The sequence below is a fragment of the Rhamphochromis longiceps genome, linkage group LG5, assembly GCF_057381845.1.
Source record: "Rhamphochromis longiceps isolate RC_006_pf linkage group LG5, R_longiceps_female_GT1.1, whole genome shotgun sequence".
Lineage (NCBI taxonomy): Eukaryota > Metazoa > Chordata > Actinopteri > Cichliformes > Cichlidae > Rhamphochromis > Rhamphochromis longiceps.
In genome coordinates, this window is record NC_140561.1 from 38,836,012 (window position 1) to 38,850,776 (window position 14,765).

At 40.6% G+C, this 14,765-nt stretch overlaps 2 protein-coding genes across 3 annotated transcripts; both read left to right on the forward strand.

Moving 5' to 3' along the window:
- The first annotated feature begins 2,487 nt into the window (after positions 1 to 2,487).
- Positions 2,488 to 3,677, forward strand: LOC146670594 (mast cell protease 1A-like). Of its 2 annotated transcripts, XM_085408048.1 has the most exons (5): positions 2,488 to 2,548; positions 2,622 to 2,769; positions 2,849 to 2,984; positions 3,161 to 3,427; positions 3,516 to 3,677. In XM_085408048.1, the coding sequence occupies exons 1-5, from the start codon at positions 2,488 to 2,490 to the stop codon at positions 3,675 to 3,677; spliced, it is 774 nt and encodes a 257-aa protein (XP_085264174.1). The 2 variants fall into 2 exon arrangements, with proteins under 2 accessions (XP_085264174.1, XP_085264173.1); XM_085408047.1 differs by having other exon boundaries at positions 2,491 to 2,769.
- A 9,288-nt stretch (positions 3,678 to 12,965) lies between these two features.
- Positions 12,966 to 14,763, forward strand: LOC146670595 (granzyme B-like). The gene is made up of 5 exons (XM_085407609.1): positions 12,966 to 13,062; positions 13,150 to 13,297; positions 13,761 to 13,890; positions 14,111 to 14,383; positions 14,499 to 14,763. Exons 1-5 carry the CDS (start codon positions 13,005 to 13,007, stop codon positions 14,700 to 14,702), a joined length of 813 nt encoding a protein of 270 aa, XP_085263735.1. The 5' UTR covers positions 12,966 to 13,004; the 3' UTR covers positions 14,703 to 14,763.
- Positions 14,764 to 14,765: the final 2 nt, after the last annotated feature.

Sequence of the window (14,765 nt, forward strand, 5' to 3'; positions counted from 1 at the left end):
TCAACCGGACGTGACCGCTACCCCGGGTTGAGCCCCCCAAGGAAGATGCCTCCGGGGAACCCCCCGATGCCCTAAGCCTGTCCCTACCCCCTCACCAATCACAACAGTGAAGGCGGGACCAATTTTAACTGATTTCAAAGCAGTGAGGCAGAACCAGCGGCATCTTGTTCAGCCCTCTGGCCTCACAGATAGAATAAATAAAACATTCTGTAAGCTAAACACAGGTTATTATGATCTAAGCAGCTTACAGGCTGGAAAAATAAAGTCCCATCGATTTTGCCGTTGCTGCTGACTTCCAGACGGTTGCCCCAACCCCCAACGATGCCGGCCTTCTGCCTGGCTAAAGGTAGGACTCCAGCTTTTGCTGGCCAACCCTGTCAGTTTGTGTGTCCAGAGTGATTCAGTCACTGTCACCACGGCTGGTGTCACATCCTGCCACCTGTTTTGTTCACCTCCAGCCTTGCCTCCAGAAGGTCACCGTTACTGCTGATGCCAGCCCTCTGTCAAACCATTGTCTCCTCCTACTTCTTCGCCAGTCTCCAGAAGAGTCCTGTTTCTTCTCCCAACGCCAGCCTCCAGAGTTCCTCTATTTCAGTCACTGGCAAGCTGGTTGGCTTCCGGATTACTTGATCTCACTGTTGGCCTCTGCAGGTGAGCGTCTTGGATTGATTTTTGAGTTTCTAAGTAACAGCCGTAAAGCTCAGTCCTTTAGTTAATGCCTTGGGTCCTCCTGTGCCTGCCACACAGATGTACCCGACACTTTCCTGTTTAGCTGATAGGCTCAGTCACTTCTTTGTGGTCACACTGAATAAAACATTAAGTTTATTTTCTAAATTTCATCATGCGATGTTTAAGAAAGGAGGATTGTCAGTGTTAAGCTCATTGGCTAATGACTTGTGACTGACAAGTTGAGCAGACCTAATTTTTTTTAATCTTGAAATGTCAAAACAAGATTTCAGAAAATTGTGGTGGTTACATCTGCTTTTAATGCTGTCTGTGTTTAGCACCATGGTTTCCTGACAGTTTTTCACGAGGCCAGAGGTGTATCCACAATGCACCTGTGCAAAAACCCTAAAAAACATGCTAGACTCTAAGTTTGACAAGCTCCAGGCTGTGTTGAGAGGATACAGGCATGCTCACGACAAAACCCTTAACGCTACTGCTGGAAACTGTGGTTTAGATTCGGTTTAAGTGTTGCATCATGGCGCTCTGCACCAAAGAACATTTCTTTGTTCTGTTTTTTTTAAACATCCTTCACAGTCACCTTAAATTCATTTGATGTGGCTACATATCTGGTGGTATGCATGAAGAGAGAACACAAGAGAGAACAGTCAATAGCAAAACCTCTACATGCCCATCCCCTTTGACAAAGTTCTTATTTCCACAACCTCACTTATCAGAAAACACCAATCAGATTGTGATCTGATTATGATCATGCTGAGTCATTCTGTGTGGTTGTGTTTGCTCAGAGTTTCATTTTAAATGCTGCTCTCACCTTTTGTAATGTTTACAGTTACACCCTTATTAATTTAGCTTTTGTTTCCCATGTTTTGTCCAAAAAGCATGCAAAAAGGACAATGCAGATTTTTTCTTTTTTACATTGCTTTAAAAGACAAATGAGCTTATTGAACATGTAGATAGTTACACTGATTTAAAAAAAATCCCTATAAACATAAAAAATGTCCAAATCAGCATCTACATTTTTCACATTGATACTAGTACATAATAATAACAGACTGGTTAAGAATGTTTGACTGCAATTCTTTTGGTAAATGCTACTTTCATGCATCATATATTACTCTATTCCACAGTATTCCAACTTCCTTATGTGTTCTTTTTATCTGAAAATTATTTACAAATACCCGACTTCATTTTCACATTTCATAAACAAGAAAGTCTTCGAACCAACAGCCAATAAGATCACTGCCTCATTGCCCTTTTCAACATGCAGATTACTTACTGAAATAAATAAGCATTGTTGTTTGTTTATATTGTTGACTGATTCAATGACTTTAAGCGTTTTATCAGAACAGAAGCTGTAAGAAACTGCAAGAGAGCAAAGAGTCAAACCTAAAGCTTGTATGTGTGGCTTTTCTTACTCATCATCTACTCATCTAGCATTGGGTTTATCGTTGCCGTGATAGCAACCCACAAACAGGCTAAAGGTTTAAGTTTTTCATTTTGAAAGCCTGGAGAGGCATTTAAACGAAAAACACTCAATAGATGCAGGAGGAAAAAAATGTCACAAGCGCCTCATAACATGCTCTTTCCAGGCAGCACAACCACAGGCGTTGTATTTACTGAAACATTAGTATGGTCTGTGATGCCTCACAGTTTGACTGACCGCACAGGCTCATCATAGCGATCCTTTTAAAGGTTGCACTCATGCAGAAACGATATAAGTAAGAAGTCAAGGGCAAGCAGATGAAAACCACAGTCTGAATATCAGGGTCTGACTCAACACCTCAAAGACGAAAGGCTGAAAAGATGATGCATGCTGTGCACGATCTTATGTTTCTCTATCTTCTAACATGTCTTGGACAAAATGGTAAGATTGCAAAATGTAAGTACTTATCTATTGAAAAAATCCTACATTAACTTTTTTCCTCTCACTCTTGCAGGGCATGGAAGTGAAATCATAAATGGCAAAAATGTCCCACAGAACTCAATGCAGTATATGGCTTCTGTGCAGATCAATGGAAAACACGTATGTGGAGGATTTCTTGTCAGTGAAGACTTTGTGCTCACGGCTGCACATTGTTACAAAAAGTAAGTGAACAAGCTGTGAACTTTTATTTGTTTTTCTCCAAAAACCCAGCTAACACCTACTTAATATTCACTCGCTCAGTTCTCCTATGGAGGTTGTAATTGGAACCCACAACCTGAAGAAGGTTAATAACAACAAAATGAGATACAGTGTAAAGACATGCAAGCACCCACAATATGACAAAGTTGTATCTGGTAATGACATCATGCTCCTCAAAGTAAGTAAATATCTTTGAATGTGAATCATTACAGTCACAATCAAAAACAGGTCAAATGCATCACTGCTTTCAACAACTCCACTTGGTACTTCACCAAAGACTTGATATAAGATCAGAAATGTACCGAGTTGGTTTCTATCAGTCCTTTTATTCTTTTCCTTTGTTGCTTCTTCTAGCTCTCGAGGAAACTTCAACTGGACAAGAAAGTGAAACCGATACAACTGGCAAGGAAGGAGATTAAAGCAAAAGACAATGTAAAGTGTCAGGTGGCTGGATGGGGTTTCACAGAAACCAATGGCAAAGCTGTTGATGTGCTGAGATGGGTAGATGTGCCTCTTATTGACCTTAAGGTCTGTGAGAAACAATGGGCATTCGAGAAAGTTATTCTTCCAAAAGGTGTTATCTGTGCAGGAAGATCTGACACAAAGAGTGGATTCTGCCAGGTATGTCCTCTGTTCTTTTGGAGAAAGTATAATTTAACTTTTAGTCTTAAATAAAAGATAAATAAAACAAGTGTCTTCCTCCTTACAGGGTGATTCTGGTGGCCCTCTGGTGTGCAATGGAACAGCAGTCGGTGTTGCGTCTTTCAACATGAAAAAAAACTGTAACTACCCAAACCGACCCAACGTCTATACAGATATATCAAAGCACCTTTCCTGGATCAAAAACATTCTGAAAAAAAAGCAATGCTAAGTATATGGTTGTTACAGTATACACTGTAACAATGTGCAATCTGCAATATCTGGCATTATAATACTGTATGTGAACTGCAGGATAAATGTAAAATAGCTTCAGATATCTCTCCTGTATTGCAAAGATATTCCTGCTTGCTCTTAAATTAGAAATAAAAAATAATGAAGCTACTTTCAAATCATGTGTCATTTTTTCAGTTAGTTTGGTTTCACTGATGTTTTTTAGCGATAAAAAAACCAAACTTGTTTTTGTAGCACATTCATATCTCATGTTTGGTTTGCACAGAAATTTCCTGTGAGCCGGTGCTGCAGTGGTTAACATAGTCATGTCACCGTGAGAATCTTCTGGGGCTTTTCTGTGCTCAGTTTTATTTCACCTACTTTTAATTTTAAGACATGCACATCGAGTAATTTGTGACTGTAAACTGGCAACTCTCATGTGGCTTGTACTCTCCCTGTTTTACCTCTGTGAGAGTCTTTTCTTTGGTTACCAGTGCATCATTCAGTTCAGTTCAATTAAATTTTATTCATACAGCACCAAATTACAACAACAGTTGCCTCAAGATCCTTTATATTGTAAGTTACAGACCCTACACCATGTTTTGATGCACTGGCAGCCTGTTGAGGGTGTACCCTGCCTCTCACACAATATTATGTGAGAAATGCTCCAGGCTGCTGAGACCCTGCTTGCATACACAGTAAAGAAAATGGATGGATGGACTCGTCCTGTTAGACCATAAGTCTCTTTTTCATATGTGGTGGACAGAAAATGACAAATGTCTGTTAAATCCTTGGCCATTTAATGTTTTAAATGAAAAAAAAAATTGTAAAGCATTCATTTCAGTGTGACTGTGAGAACACTGGAAACTGTGGTTCCTGTGGTTTAACTATAGCCAGAGAGAGAGATCCAAAAAAGTTCAGAAAATAAACAGTTCTGGAAGTCTCTGTCTCTGCACCTGAGATCTGTGAAATTGGTGGTCTCTTTCAAAAAGCAGCTAAAAACGCCTCTTTTAAAACTTGCTTTTAGTAATTATTTGTTTGAACGATTTTGATAAGGATTTTGGAAGGGACTCAGGCGCAGGCCAGGTTTTTCTGTTATGCAAAAGACAGTGCGTTTATTTACAGTGAACACAATCACCAAGTGGCTATATACAATGTGCAGGGGAAAGGGGTCCAGGTCGCCAGGGTCCGTGGGGAAACAGGGTTAGGGGAAAAGGTGCTCCACACTCTCTGTACAAAAGCTCCAAGTCCTCCTCCTCTGCCACTCCTCTCGTAATCAGGTTCCATAAACGATCTACACACAAAAGGTCAGGTTAGTGAGATCATCACAAAAGCTTTAAAGATTCAGGTTTACAGATGCACAAGTTGACTGATAGCGCAACGATCCAGCGAAGACTGGCGCAGATCCGCCATCTTAAGCAGTACTGATCGCACCGGGCGATCCGCAGTAACTCGCTAACGGAGATTTGCCGCGTTAATGTGGTTATGGCGTTAACGTAATTTAACGAGATTAACACTGCCAGCACTAGTTTGAATGTTTTAACATTTTGGTTGTGAAGCATTTGTGATATTTATCTTGATAGGTGCGACCTAAATAAAAATTTTACTTTGAATGTCTCACCCATCTAGTTTATCACCTACGTCTGTGCCACAGTGCATCCACAGTGGTTGTGGGGGTTAAAGCAAAAGTTTATTCACACCGACTTAAAAGAAACAGCTTACATTTAACAGTTCTACTAGACAGACAGCAATTAGCAGTGCAATAGATAACAGCAGTCAAGTCATCCATCCAGCTAGACCCGCCCCTGCACAGTTACCAGCTGTCAGCTACAAAGGATCCTGGTGTTATTTGTCTCTCAGAAATAGTTCATAACTTCCCTTCAACTTGACATTGTTTATCTTTTCTTGTCTTTTGGTTTCTGTTTCTGTGTTCCATAGTTGCTGTCTCCCCTAGTCAAGTCCACGTCTGTTATGTTTCCTGATTTACTTTGAAAGTCTGTGTCCTATGTCACTGTATTGAGTTTTGCTTCCTCTTGGTCTTGTCATGTCAAATTACTCCCAGCTGTGCTCTCCTCCTGTGTAGCATTCCCCTCGTTATTGCTCAATGTATTTAAGCCCTGTGTTTCTCTTTGTCAGTGTCACGTCTTCTGTGATCCATCCCTGAGGTCAGGTTAACTGTTTTTCAGGATTTCATGCAGGTCATGGTCAAGTTAGTGAATTCATGTATTTCATAGTTTTTTCCATCCACCTGCACAAGTCTTGTCATTTCTAGTGTTTTCCAGTTTAGGTTTTGGTGATGTGATTGTTAGGGACAGTAGAGAATGACAGGAAAGCGGGGAGAGAGAGGGGGGGGGACATGCATCAAAAAGGCGCAGGCCGGCCTGCTCCTCCAACTGAGCTTAACCTGTGCTTAGAAATTATATTCTCTGTTAACTGTAGCTTAGATCAAAGGGGATCAAACGCTAGCTTATTTTGATAAACAACATTTTTATATGCAAAACTCGAGTGGCATTACGGGTGGCAAGAGATTATTTTAGGGTGGCACATGCCATAGCAATTTACATAGCATACTGCGTAAAATCAGTACATTTGAATGAGGTATCAGTGAGTTAACCCCTAAAGGGTGATAACTTAATATTGCGTTGCTTAATATAATTTCAAAGGCCATAATTTAATCTAAAAATTAGATTTGCTGAAGTAACTGTGATATCATTTGGGTTAAAGTGTTTTTGTGCATTTTTATTCTGCACTTAAGTTCAGTAAATTTTCCATTCTTATGCTAAAAAGTTGTCTGGGTCGATTCTTTCGTTGGTGTCTAAACTGCAGGAAAGGGGTTTACTGTTAGTTTCTCTGATTCCTGTCTATATAAGAACTATTGTGGTATCTGTTCTACACTGTAAAATCTAATGAGTTCCCAGAACTAAAAAAAACTATACAAACTCGTTGCCTGAAAAAATTGAGTAAAGCTTACTTACTGTCCCGTTTAGTTCTTTAGCCATCAGAATTATTGTGTGAAGGCCAAGAAACATGCCCAACGGATTTAGTTTACCAAGTGCATCATTATGGCCTTACCGTATTGGTCCATTTGACTGACCTTTGTTATTATTATTTATTTATGTGACGTCATTTCCAGAGTAAAACTGCAAAGGATTGTAGGTACAAGTGGTGAGCTAGAATGGCAAGAAGCGGTTGAATTATTAACTGCCATAGCCGGTCGCATGATTTGAACCTAATTTGTTGCGCTATGCTGCTTTATTTACTGTGGCTTTGCGGGCTAATGTTGGTTGTGTTTTGTAGGTAAACTAGCCAACAAAATGCTGGAATGCGATCCAGACTGGGCACCCTCTATCAACCTGGGTCATACCGGGTTTAAAACTGCTACCACAGATTTGATCGGTTAAGAGGTAGACCGATATCAAACAGTCACGAAAAGTCCTGCATTCCTTTTCATTCCATTTCTCCCTATTTTAATATCCTATGATATGATGGATATATTTCATGATATTTTCACAGAACATCATTCCACGGTTTTCTAATGGGTATTTCTGAAGACAATTTTTGTGACTGGTAAACTTACCTTTGTACAGACGACGGTCTTATGTTCTACTCTGAAGATTTCAAGGTCCTGTACCCATCCTTCAGTAAACTGGACCTGGGCTTGTTGCAGGGATCTGAAGTTACCAAACACTTCGTGAGTGTATGCACTCAAACTTAGGCCCATATAATTAATGAGCGTGATGAAAGCTGGGCAACACGCTAACGTCCTTGCGCCACTCTGTATGCTTGCATGGGTCTAACTCTTTCACTCCTTTGATATTTTCCTCACACTTTTTTTTTTTCCTTTTCATCAAGCCTGTCTTTGTACGGACCTGCCGTGTTCTCCTTCGTTTTGTACATAACTGTTTTTGGGACAAATAAAATGCAAGTAGGGATTAAAACCACAGAATTAATGGTTACCAGTGTTGGAAATGCTAGAACTTGATGCAGTGTTTTGATTTTGCTGCCACTCGTACCTACAATGCAATGCTCGAAAGTCACATGGTCTGTCGATTTCTATGTCTCGGTTGGTGAGGCAAGCAGTGTGAGGTTATTAAGAAGGACCCAAGATGCAGGCACAGACTTTGATGCGATGAGTGACACGAGGTGAAAATACAGACTGACACTGACTCACAAGCTATAACCTAAACTGGGAAAATCTAACGAATGAAACTGAAACCGTGGGCAGCACGGTGGTTAGCACTGTTGCCGCACAGCAAGAAGGTCCTGAGTTCAATTCCACCATCAGGCCGGGGTCTTTCTGTGTGGAGTTTGCATGTTCTCCCCGTGTTTGCGTGGGTTCCCTCTGGGTACTCCTCCCACTGTCCAAAGACATGCAGCTTGTGGGGATAGGTTAATTGGATAATCCAAATTGTCACTAGGTGTGAATGTGCAAGTGAATGTGAGTGTGAATGGTTGTCTGTCTCTGTGTGTTGGCGCTGTGACAGACTGGCAACCTGTCCAGGGTGTACCCCGCCTCTCGCCCTATGGCAGCTGGGATAGGCTCCAGCGCCCCCCGCGACCCTGAAAAGGATAAGCGGAAGCGAATGGATGGATGAAACTGAAAACTAAACTCATGGGAAGACATGCAGGGACAAAACAGAAAGAAGCGCAAAGGAAACAGACAGACCCGTGACGAGCACAAGAGGACACACACTATAAATACACACAGAGGGACACGCAGCTGAACTGAATTTACATGAGGAGACAGAACTTAGAGACACGACATTGACAGAACAAGGGGAAACACACGGGCAGGGATGACTAAACACTACGCCGAGGAAGAACAGGACCCAAAACCATAGCCAGAATACATAGTAATAATAATAACAAACACAAAATGCTGGGTTAAATAACCCAGGACAATGAAACAATAAACACGACACCACAGCAATAACCTAGATAACTAACTAACATTTAATACTAAATATTCAATGTTATTTTGTAGCATGTAAGACCGACAGCGCACAATGGGCTTTGAGGGAGCAGCCAAGAAAGATATAGTTTGTGTCTGTGCGCACCCATGTGTGCACCTGTGTGCATACAAAAGGTTTCTCCATGTAACGATCTGCTAGAAGGCGTGGGGAGCCACAGCCCCGCCCCCCAAACATGCTCTATACCGCACCTCCAGAGAGGTGATGGTGCCTAGACCCAGGAGATGTTACCCTTTTTCCTTGGGTGGAGACAAGCAGACTACCCCAGGTCCGGCAGCAGCAGGGAGGCCCTGCATCCAGACCCCGATCCGGTGGAGATGAAGCCAGCTGCAGAGGTGTGCAGGTGGATAGCGAATGAGCAACAGCTTCTAACTTTTCACTAGTACTCATTTATTTAGAATATCAAAAATAAGAGTGCTACCTCTACCACACATTACTTGAGAGCCCACTAGTCCGCATACACACGGAAGAATCCATTACAGAGATGATACAAAGAAGAACAAAAACAGGGGTGACACACCAGTTATGAGACCGGAGGCGCCACCATGCGGCGCTACACTGCATTACAACAGCAACTGCTACATGCTGCGTGCTGTTCTAAAGTGCATTTAAAACAACACTTATATTAATATTACACTGTATGCAATTAAAAAAAAACAATTAAATAAACTTCATGTAATCAGCCCAACTTTTATTTTTCAAATGCAAAAAAGTATATCAGCCAACATACTGGACACCGTTCTGCTGAACAACAAGCAATTATATTGCCATCATTGTTGTAATCTTACAGCAAAACAAAGTCTCCGATTTAAGATATAATTGCAAATGTAATTGCAGAAGAAAGTTTTTAACATTGTCCCAATTTCCCTTAAGTACAGTGGCAGTGGATGTGGGTTGGAGATGCAATGACCTTGAACATGCAGGTGACCATCTTCCCTGACCAACCATCTGTGACAGAGGACTCATCCTTCCTGGTGTCCTCTAAGCAAACCATCATATTTTAGAGCACTAACTTATTTGCTGTCTAAAACATTTTGTCTGCATTTGCTATAGAACAGAAAGACAATTCAGACAATCTCAGGCTCCCTCCCCATCCGAGAGCTGACATTCAATGTCCCGTTTGTCAGTCTGCATAGCCCTGACCACCAGTCAACACACAATAATGTCATGAAAGCATATTTTTAAAGAGGCTATGCAAACATGGGCAATAACTTTTCATTCTGATGATCTGCAGAATAATTTGGCTATAATCATTGGCTTCCTGTTAAATCCAGAATTGACTTCAAAATCCTGCTCCTCACATACAAGGTCTTAAATAATCAGGCCCCATCTTATCTTAATGACCTTGTAGTACCATATCACCCTATTAGAGCACTTCGCTCTCGCTCTGCAGGCCTACTTGTTGTTCCTAGAGTATTTAAAAGTAGAATGGGAGGCAGAGCCTTCAGTTTTCAGGCCCCTCTTCTGTGGAACCAGCTTCCAGTTTGGATTCGGGAGACAGACACTATCTCTACTTTCAAGATTAGGCTTCAAACTTTCCTTTTTGCTAAAGCATATAGTTAGGGCTGGACCAGGTGACCCTGAATCCTCCCTTAGTTATGCTGCAATAGACGTAGGCTGCCGGGGGATTCCCATGATGCATTGAGTTTTTCCTCTCCAGTCACCTTTCTCACTCACTATGTGTTAACAGACCTCTCTGCATTGAATCATATCTGTTATTAACCTCTGTCTCTCTTCCACAGCATGTCTTTATCCTGTCTTCCTTCTCTCAGCCCAACTGGTCGCAGCAGATGGCCCCGCCCCTCCCTGAGCCTGGTTCTGCTGGAGGTTTCTTCCTGTTAAAAGGGAGTTTTTCCTTCCCACTGTCGCCAAACTGCTTGCTCATAGGGGGTCATATGATTGGTGGGTTTTTCTCTGTATCTATAAAGCGCCTTGAGGCGACTTTTGTTGTGATTTGGTGCTATATAAATAAAATTGAATTGAATAATTTGGGCACAAATCAAAATTTAATGTTCAAAAACTTGTGGACTTCACTATATACAGTTTAGACAGTTTGGAAAACCAAAAATACATACCACTCAGTTGATGTCTTTCTGTCTAACAGCTCATTTTCTAGACTTGTAAGAGTTTGATGTAATGTGGGGAGTGCTGGTCCTGAGCCTCAAAGACAGTAAGAAGCAAACAGAGGGAAAGAAAACCCTGAAAATTTTTTAGAACCTGTTTTGATCTTTAATGGCTGTGCAACTGTTATAACTAGGGTGGGTTTCAATTATCCATTTTCTGATTAAAATCTATTTCAGCTTGAATAACACAATATCGATTCATGAAATCCTGAATCAATTTTTAAATATAAATGTATTTCACCAGAAACGAAGGAATCTCAGGTTAAAGCTTTCATTTCGTCAACCACCAAAAAGCTAAAACAGTAAATGAGAGCAGGTAGACAAATTCCACACAAAGACGTAAACACAAAGCACAGACCCGATGCATCAGAATCTGTGAGGTGTCGGCTTTCTCACCCAACGGCACAAACATGGACACGCCGCTAGGGCTGAAAGCCGACAGCTCACAGATTCTGAAGCTGCAGATTTTGTCACTCTCCAACTGAAGTTTACTGAACCAGGAGCAAGAGAAAATCAAAACTACGCTTCATATTTGTTAAACATCGTCATGAATTCTCCCTTACCGTTGCTGTTTTGCTTCCACCACAATAAAATCACTTCCTGCAAAGCTCTGTCTCTCTCAAGAACAGTTTCCCATCTCAAATTTCAGTTTTCTGCATTATTCGTGTCACGGGTTGCTGGGGCGAGCCGTATGAATTTAACAAAGGACCCAAGATGTGGATATGCAGTGAAGTGAGAGGGCTTTATTGACACAGAACCCAAGTGATAACAAACAAAAGGTGAGTGTGGCGAAAAACAGAACTTAGAAATAAACTACACTGGGAAAACTAAAACCTAAACAACAAATCTGAACACGAGAGAAAGCAATTTGCAGGGAGAGTTCACAGGATGACGGAGGGAGATTCACTGACAAGAAAACCCCAAATAACACAGACGAACCAGCAACTAACAGATGCAAACACGGGGTTTAAATACACAGAAGGATAACAAGGGAATGAGACACAAAAGGAGGGCACAGCTGGGAGTACTCAGGCATAACGAGACAGGGAAAAAGTAAACTGAACACACTGAGATCAGACACACACAGACTCAGAGACGCGAGCTAACACAGCGACCTTAATACACAAAAGGGGATACACAGGCAAAGATGACACCAAACAGAGGGAACACAAACTAAACCCAGGGAACCCAAAACACAACAGTCATAATACATAAAACTATCAAAAGTAAAAGTACAAAAACCAAAAACGCTGGGTCACCGACCCAGGACCATGACAATTCGCTTGCTTATTATGTGACAGTCTACCGTTGTGTACAGTGCTGTCAGATGATGGTTTTTTTTCAGTTCAACACTGAAGAAATGAAGAAGAAACTTTTGAAATTATGCCAAATTGCAATACGCAAATATTTGTGTCTCTATTAAAACCTCACTTCACTTCAGCAGCATCAGATTCATGATTCATGGTCTTCTTCCATTTTTGTTCTACTGCAGAATATTTTTAATGTTTATGGCCAGGAAAATCTCCTTCATGTTTTTCTGTGTTTTATCCTCAGTTACTTTGACTAAATGGCATCTGCTGTGATGCTCACACCGCTGACGAAGTATCACGAGTCTCAGTATTGATAACTGATCAGAATTATAATATTTCTGACTGTCTGAGGCAAAATTTCCCCAATTAAAATCTAATCTAATCACCGGTACCAGTCTGTGAGTCGTTTGGTACCGGGCCGCGAGAGTTGAGGCTCGGGTGTGAAATGTGTGGTTTTCAGGGTTTTTATTGGTTTTTAGCGTTATTTTGTTATTTTTATTGTTAACTCGGTTTTCCTGGGTCTTTTCACGTGTGTTATGAATAAATCTTTTTTTTTTTCGGTACCGGTACTAGTTTTATTTTGTTGTATTTATCCGCGACACCTTAAAGGCTGGTCCGTGAAAATATTGTTGGGCATAAACCGGTCTGTGGCGCAAAAAGGTTGGGGACCGCTGACTTAACAGGCCACTAATCTGGTTTATGCCTTTGGACTTTAGCTGTCTTTTGTTTGAAATTCATTACTGTTAGTGGGAAAGGGGTGCACATATAACAGATAGTAATAACGAAGTACTTACTGTAGAAAGTTTCAAAACCACACTTCCCTAGGAAGTGGTTAAAAGTCATGTGTTATAAATGTATAAACACATGACTCAAAAGGACTGACCCCTCGGTCTCAAGCTGACAGGTCAAGCCTTTCACCACCGAGATGTTTGCTCTGCAACAATTTGTGGTCGTTCATATGCTGACATTCCTCGGGCAAAATGGTAAGTTGCACCATGAATACTCTTCTCCAGCCTGCATGTGGAATATTAATATTTTTAATTAAATTCTTTTCCTCCTACTTCCATTAGTCCTTGGAAGTAAAATTATAGATGGGAAAATAGCCCCAGACAACGAAATGCTGTATATGGCATCAGTGCAGGATCACGGAGGAAACCATGTTTGTGGAGGATTTCTTGTTTCTGAGGACTTTGTAATGACTGCTGCACACTGTGACCTGTAAGTAATCACCTCTTTGAGGAAATTCCTGATTAGGAAAACAAATGATTGCCTTAAAATGTCCTATGCTTCTCTATCTATCTATCTATCTATCTATCTATCTATCTATCTATCTATCTATCTATCTATCTATCTATCTATCTATCTATCTATCTATCTATCTATCTATCTATCTATCTATCTATCTATCTATCTATCTGTCTGTATATATATATGTATATATATATACTGTATGTGTGTGTTTGTGAGTATATGTATCTAATGATCATAATAATATAATAATTCTGATACCATCTGAATTATTGCAACAATCGTGCTAAGAACCTTGAAGTAACTGTTGTAGTGAATAAATAAAATTGAATTTAATAAAAAAGAAATTTATCATTTAGTTTTTGTTCATCTTGTTGTGCATGCAACTGCAGAAAATCTAATTCTGATGATCTCAGAATTATATCTTATTCAGGGATCTTAAACGTGTAGTTCTCGGTAACCACAACCTCAAGAAGGCTGATAAGAAAATGAAGATTGCCAAGAAATGCAAACACCCAGATTATAAGAATGTTGGCCATGGATATGACATCATGCTCCTAGAAGTAAGGCTTTTTGTCTTTTTTTGTCTTTTTTATTTTCTTAAATCACATAAGAATTTTTAAATTTTTGAGTGTTCTATTTTGCAAGCTGCTCATTTAAAACAAGGCATTTCTAGTTAAAGTATGAAGTACTTAAAAAAAAGATAAAAGATAAATGTTCTCTATTGCTGTTACATGGTTTTCACTCATTTATAATCTTTACTCTTTAATTCTGTGCCTCTAGCTGTCTAGACCTGTCCGACCAAGCAAAAGAATTCAATTCATTCGACTTCCCTTACATGAAATGACATTAAAGGAAAATGAGAAGTGCCAAGTGGCTGGATGGGGTAAGATAAACACTTACGGTAGTGTTGTTGACGACCTGAGAGTGGTGAATGTGTCGGTCATCAGCCCACAAGTCTGCCAGAATGCTTGGGCTCAAAAGGTTCCTGGATACAATCTTCCTCCCAATATTATCTGTGCAGGTGGATACAACACAACAAAAGGATTCTGTCAGGTACCTTTTCTGTCCTTTCCTTGAAAAGTCATTGCTAACTGCTCTGTTGTTGAGAAATATATGAGCACTCTGCATTAAGTATCACATGAACAAAGTAAATACTTCCTCCTCACAGGGTGATTCTGGTGGCCCTCTGGTCTGCAAGGGAATGGCTGTCGGTATTGTTTCTTTCAACAAAAGCATTCCAAGAACCGAGCTGGGAAATTGTAACTATCCGGATGTCCCCAATGTCTATACGGACATCTCAAAATACCTTAACTGGATCACGAAGATTCTCAAGGGAAAAAATTACAAAAAGCTTTGCGTCAGCACACTGTAAGTGTTTACAGGAAGCTGTGCCTCTGTCAGCTTTTGCTCTCAATGCAGAATAAAGAAAATGTTT

Bases quoted from the DNA above. Each gene is read 5' to 3' on its own strand.
- LOC146670594 (XM_085408047.1), top strand. From the start codon at position 2,546: ATGGTAAGATTGCAAAATGTAAGTACTTATCTATTGAAAAAATCCTAC. The intron at 2,985-3,160 runs GTAAGTAAATAT...TGCTTCTTCTAG, and splicing joins ATGACATCATGCTCCTCAAA to CTCTCGAGGAAACTTCAACT. The intron at 3,428-3,515 runs GTATGTCCTCTG...TCCTCCTTACAG, and splicing joins CAAAGAGTGGATTCTGCCAG to GGTGATTCTGGTGGCCCTCT.
- LOC146670595 (XM_085407609.1), top strand. From the start codon at position 13,005: ATGTTTGCTCTGCAACAATTTGTGGTCGTTCATATGCTGACATTCCTC. The intron at 13,063-13,149 runs GTAAGTTGCACC...TACTTCCATTAG, and splicing joins GACATTCCTCGGGCAAAATG to TCCTTGGAAGTAAAATTATA. The intron at 14,384-14,498 runs GTACCTTTTCTG...TCCTCCTCACAG, and splicing joins CAACAAAAGGATTCTGTCAG to GGTGATTCTGGTGGCCCTCT.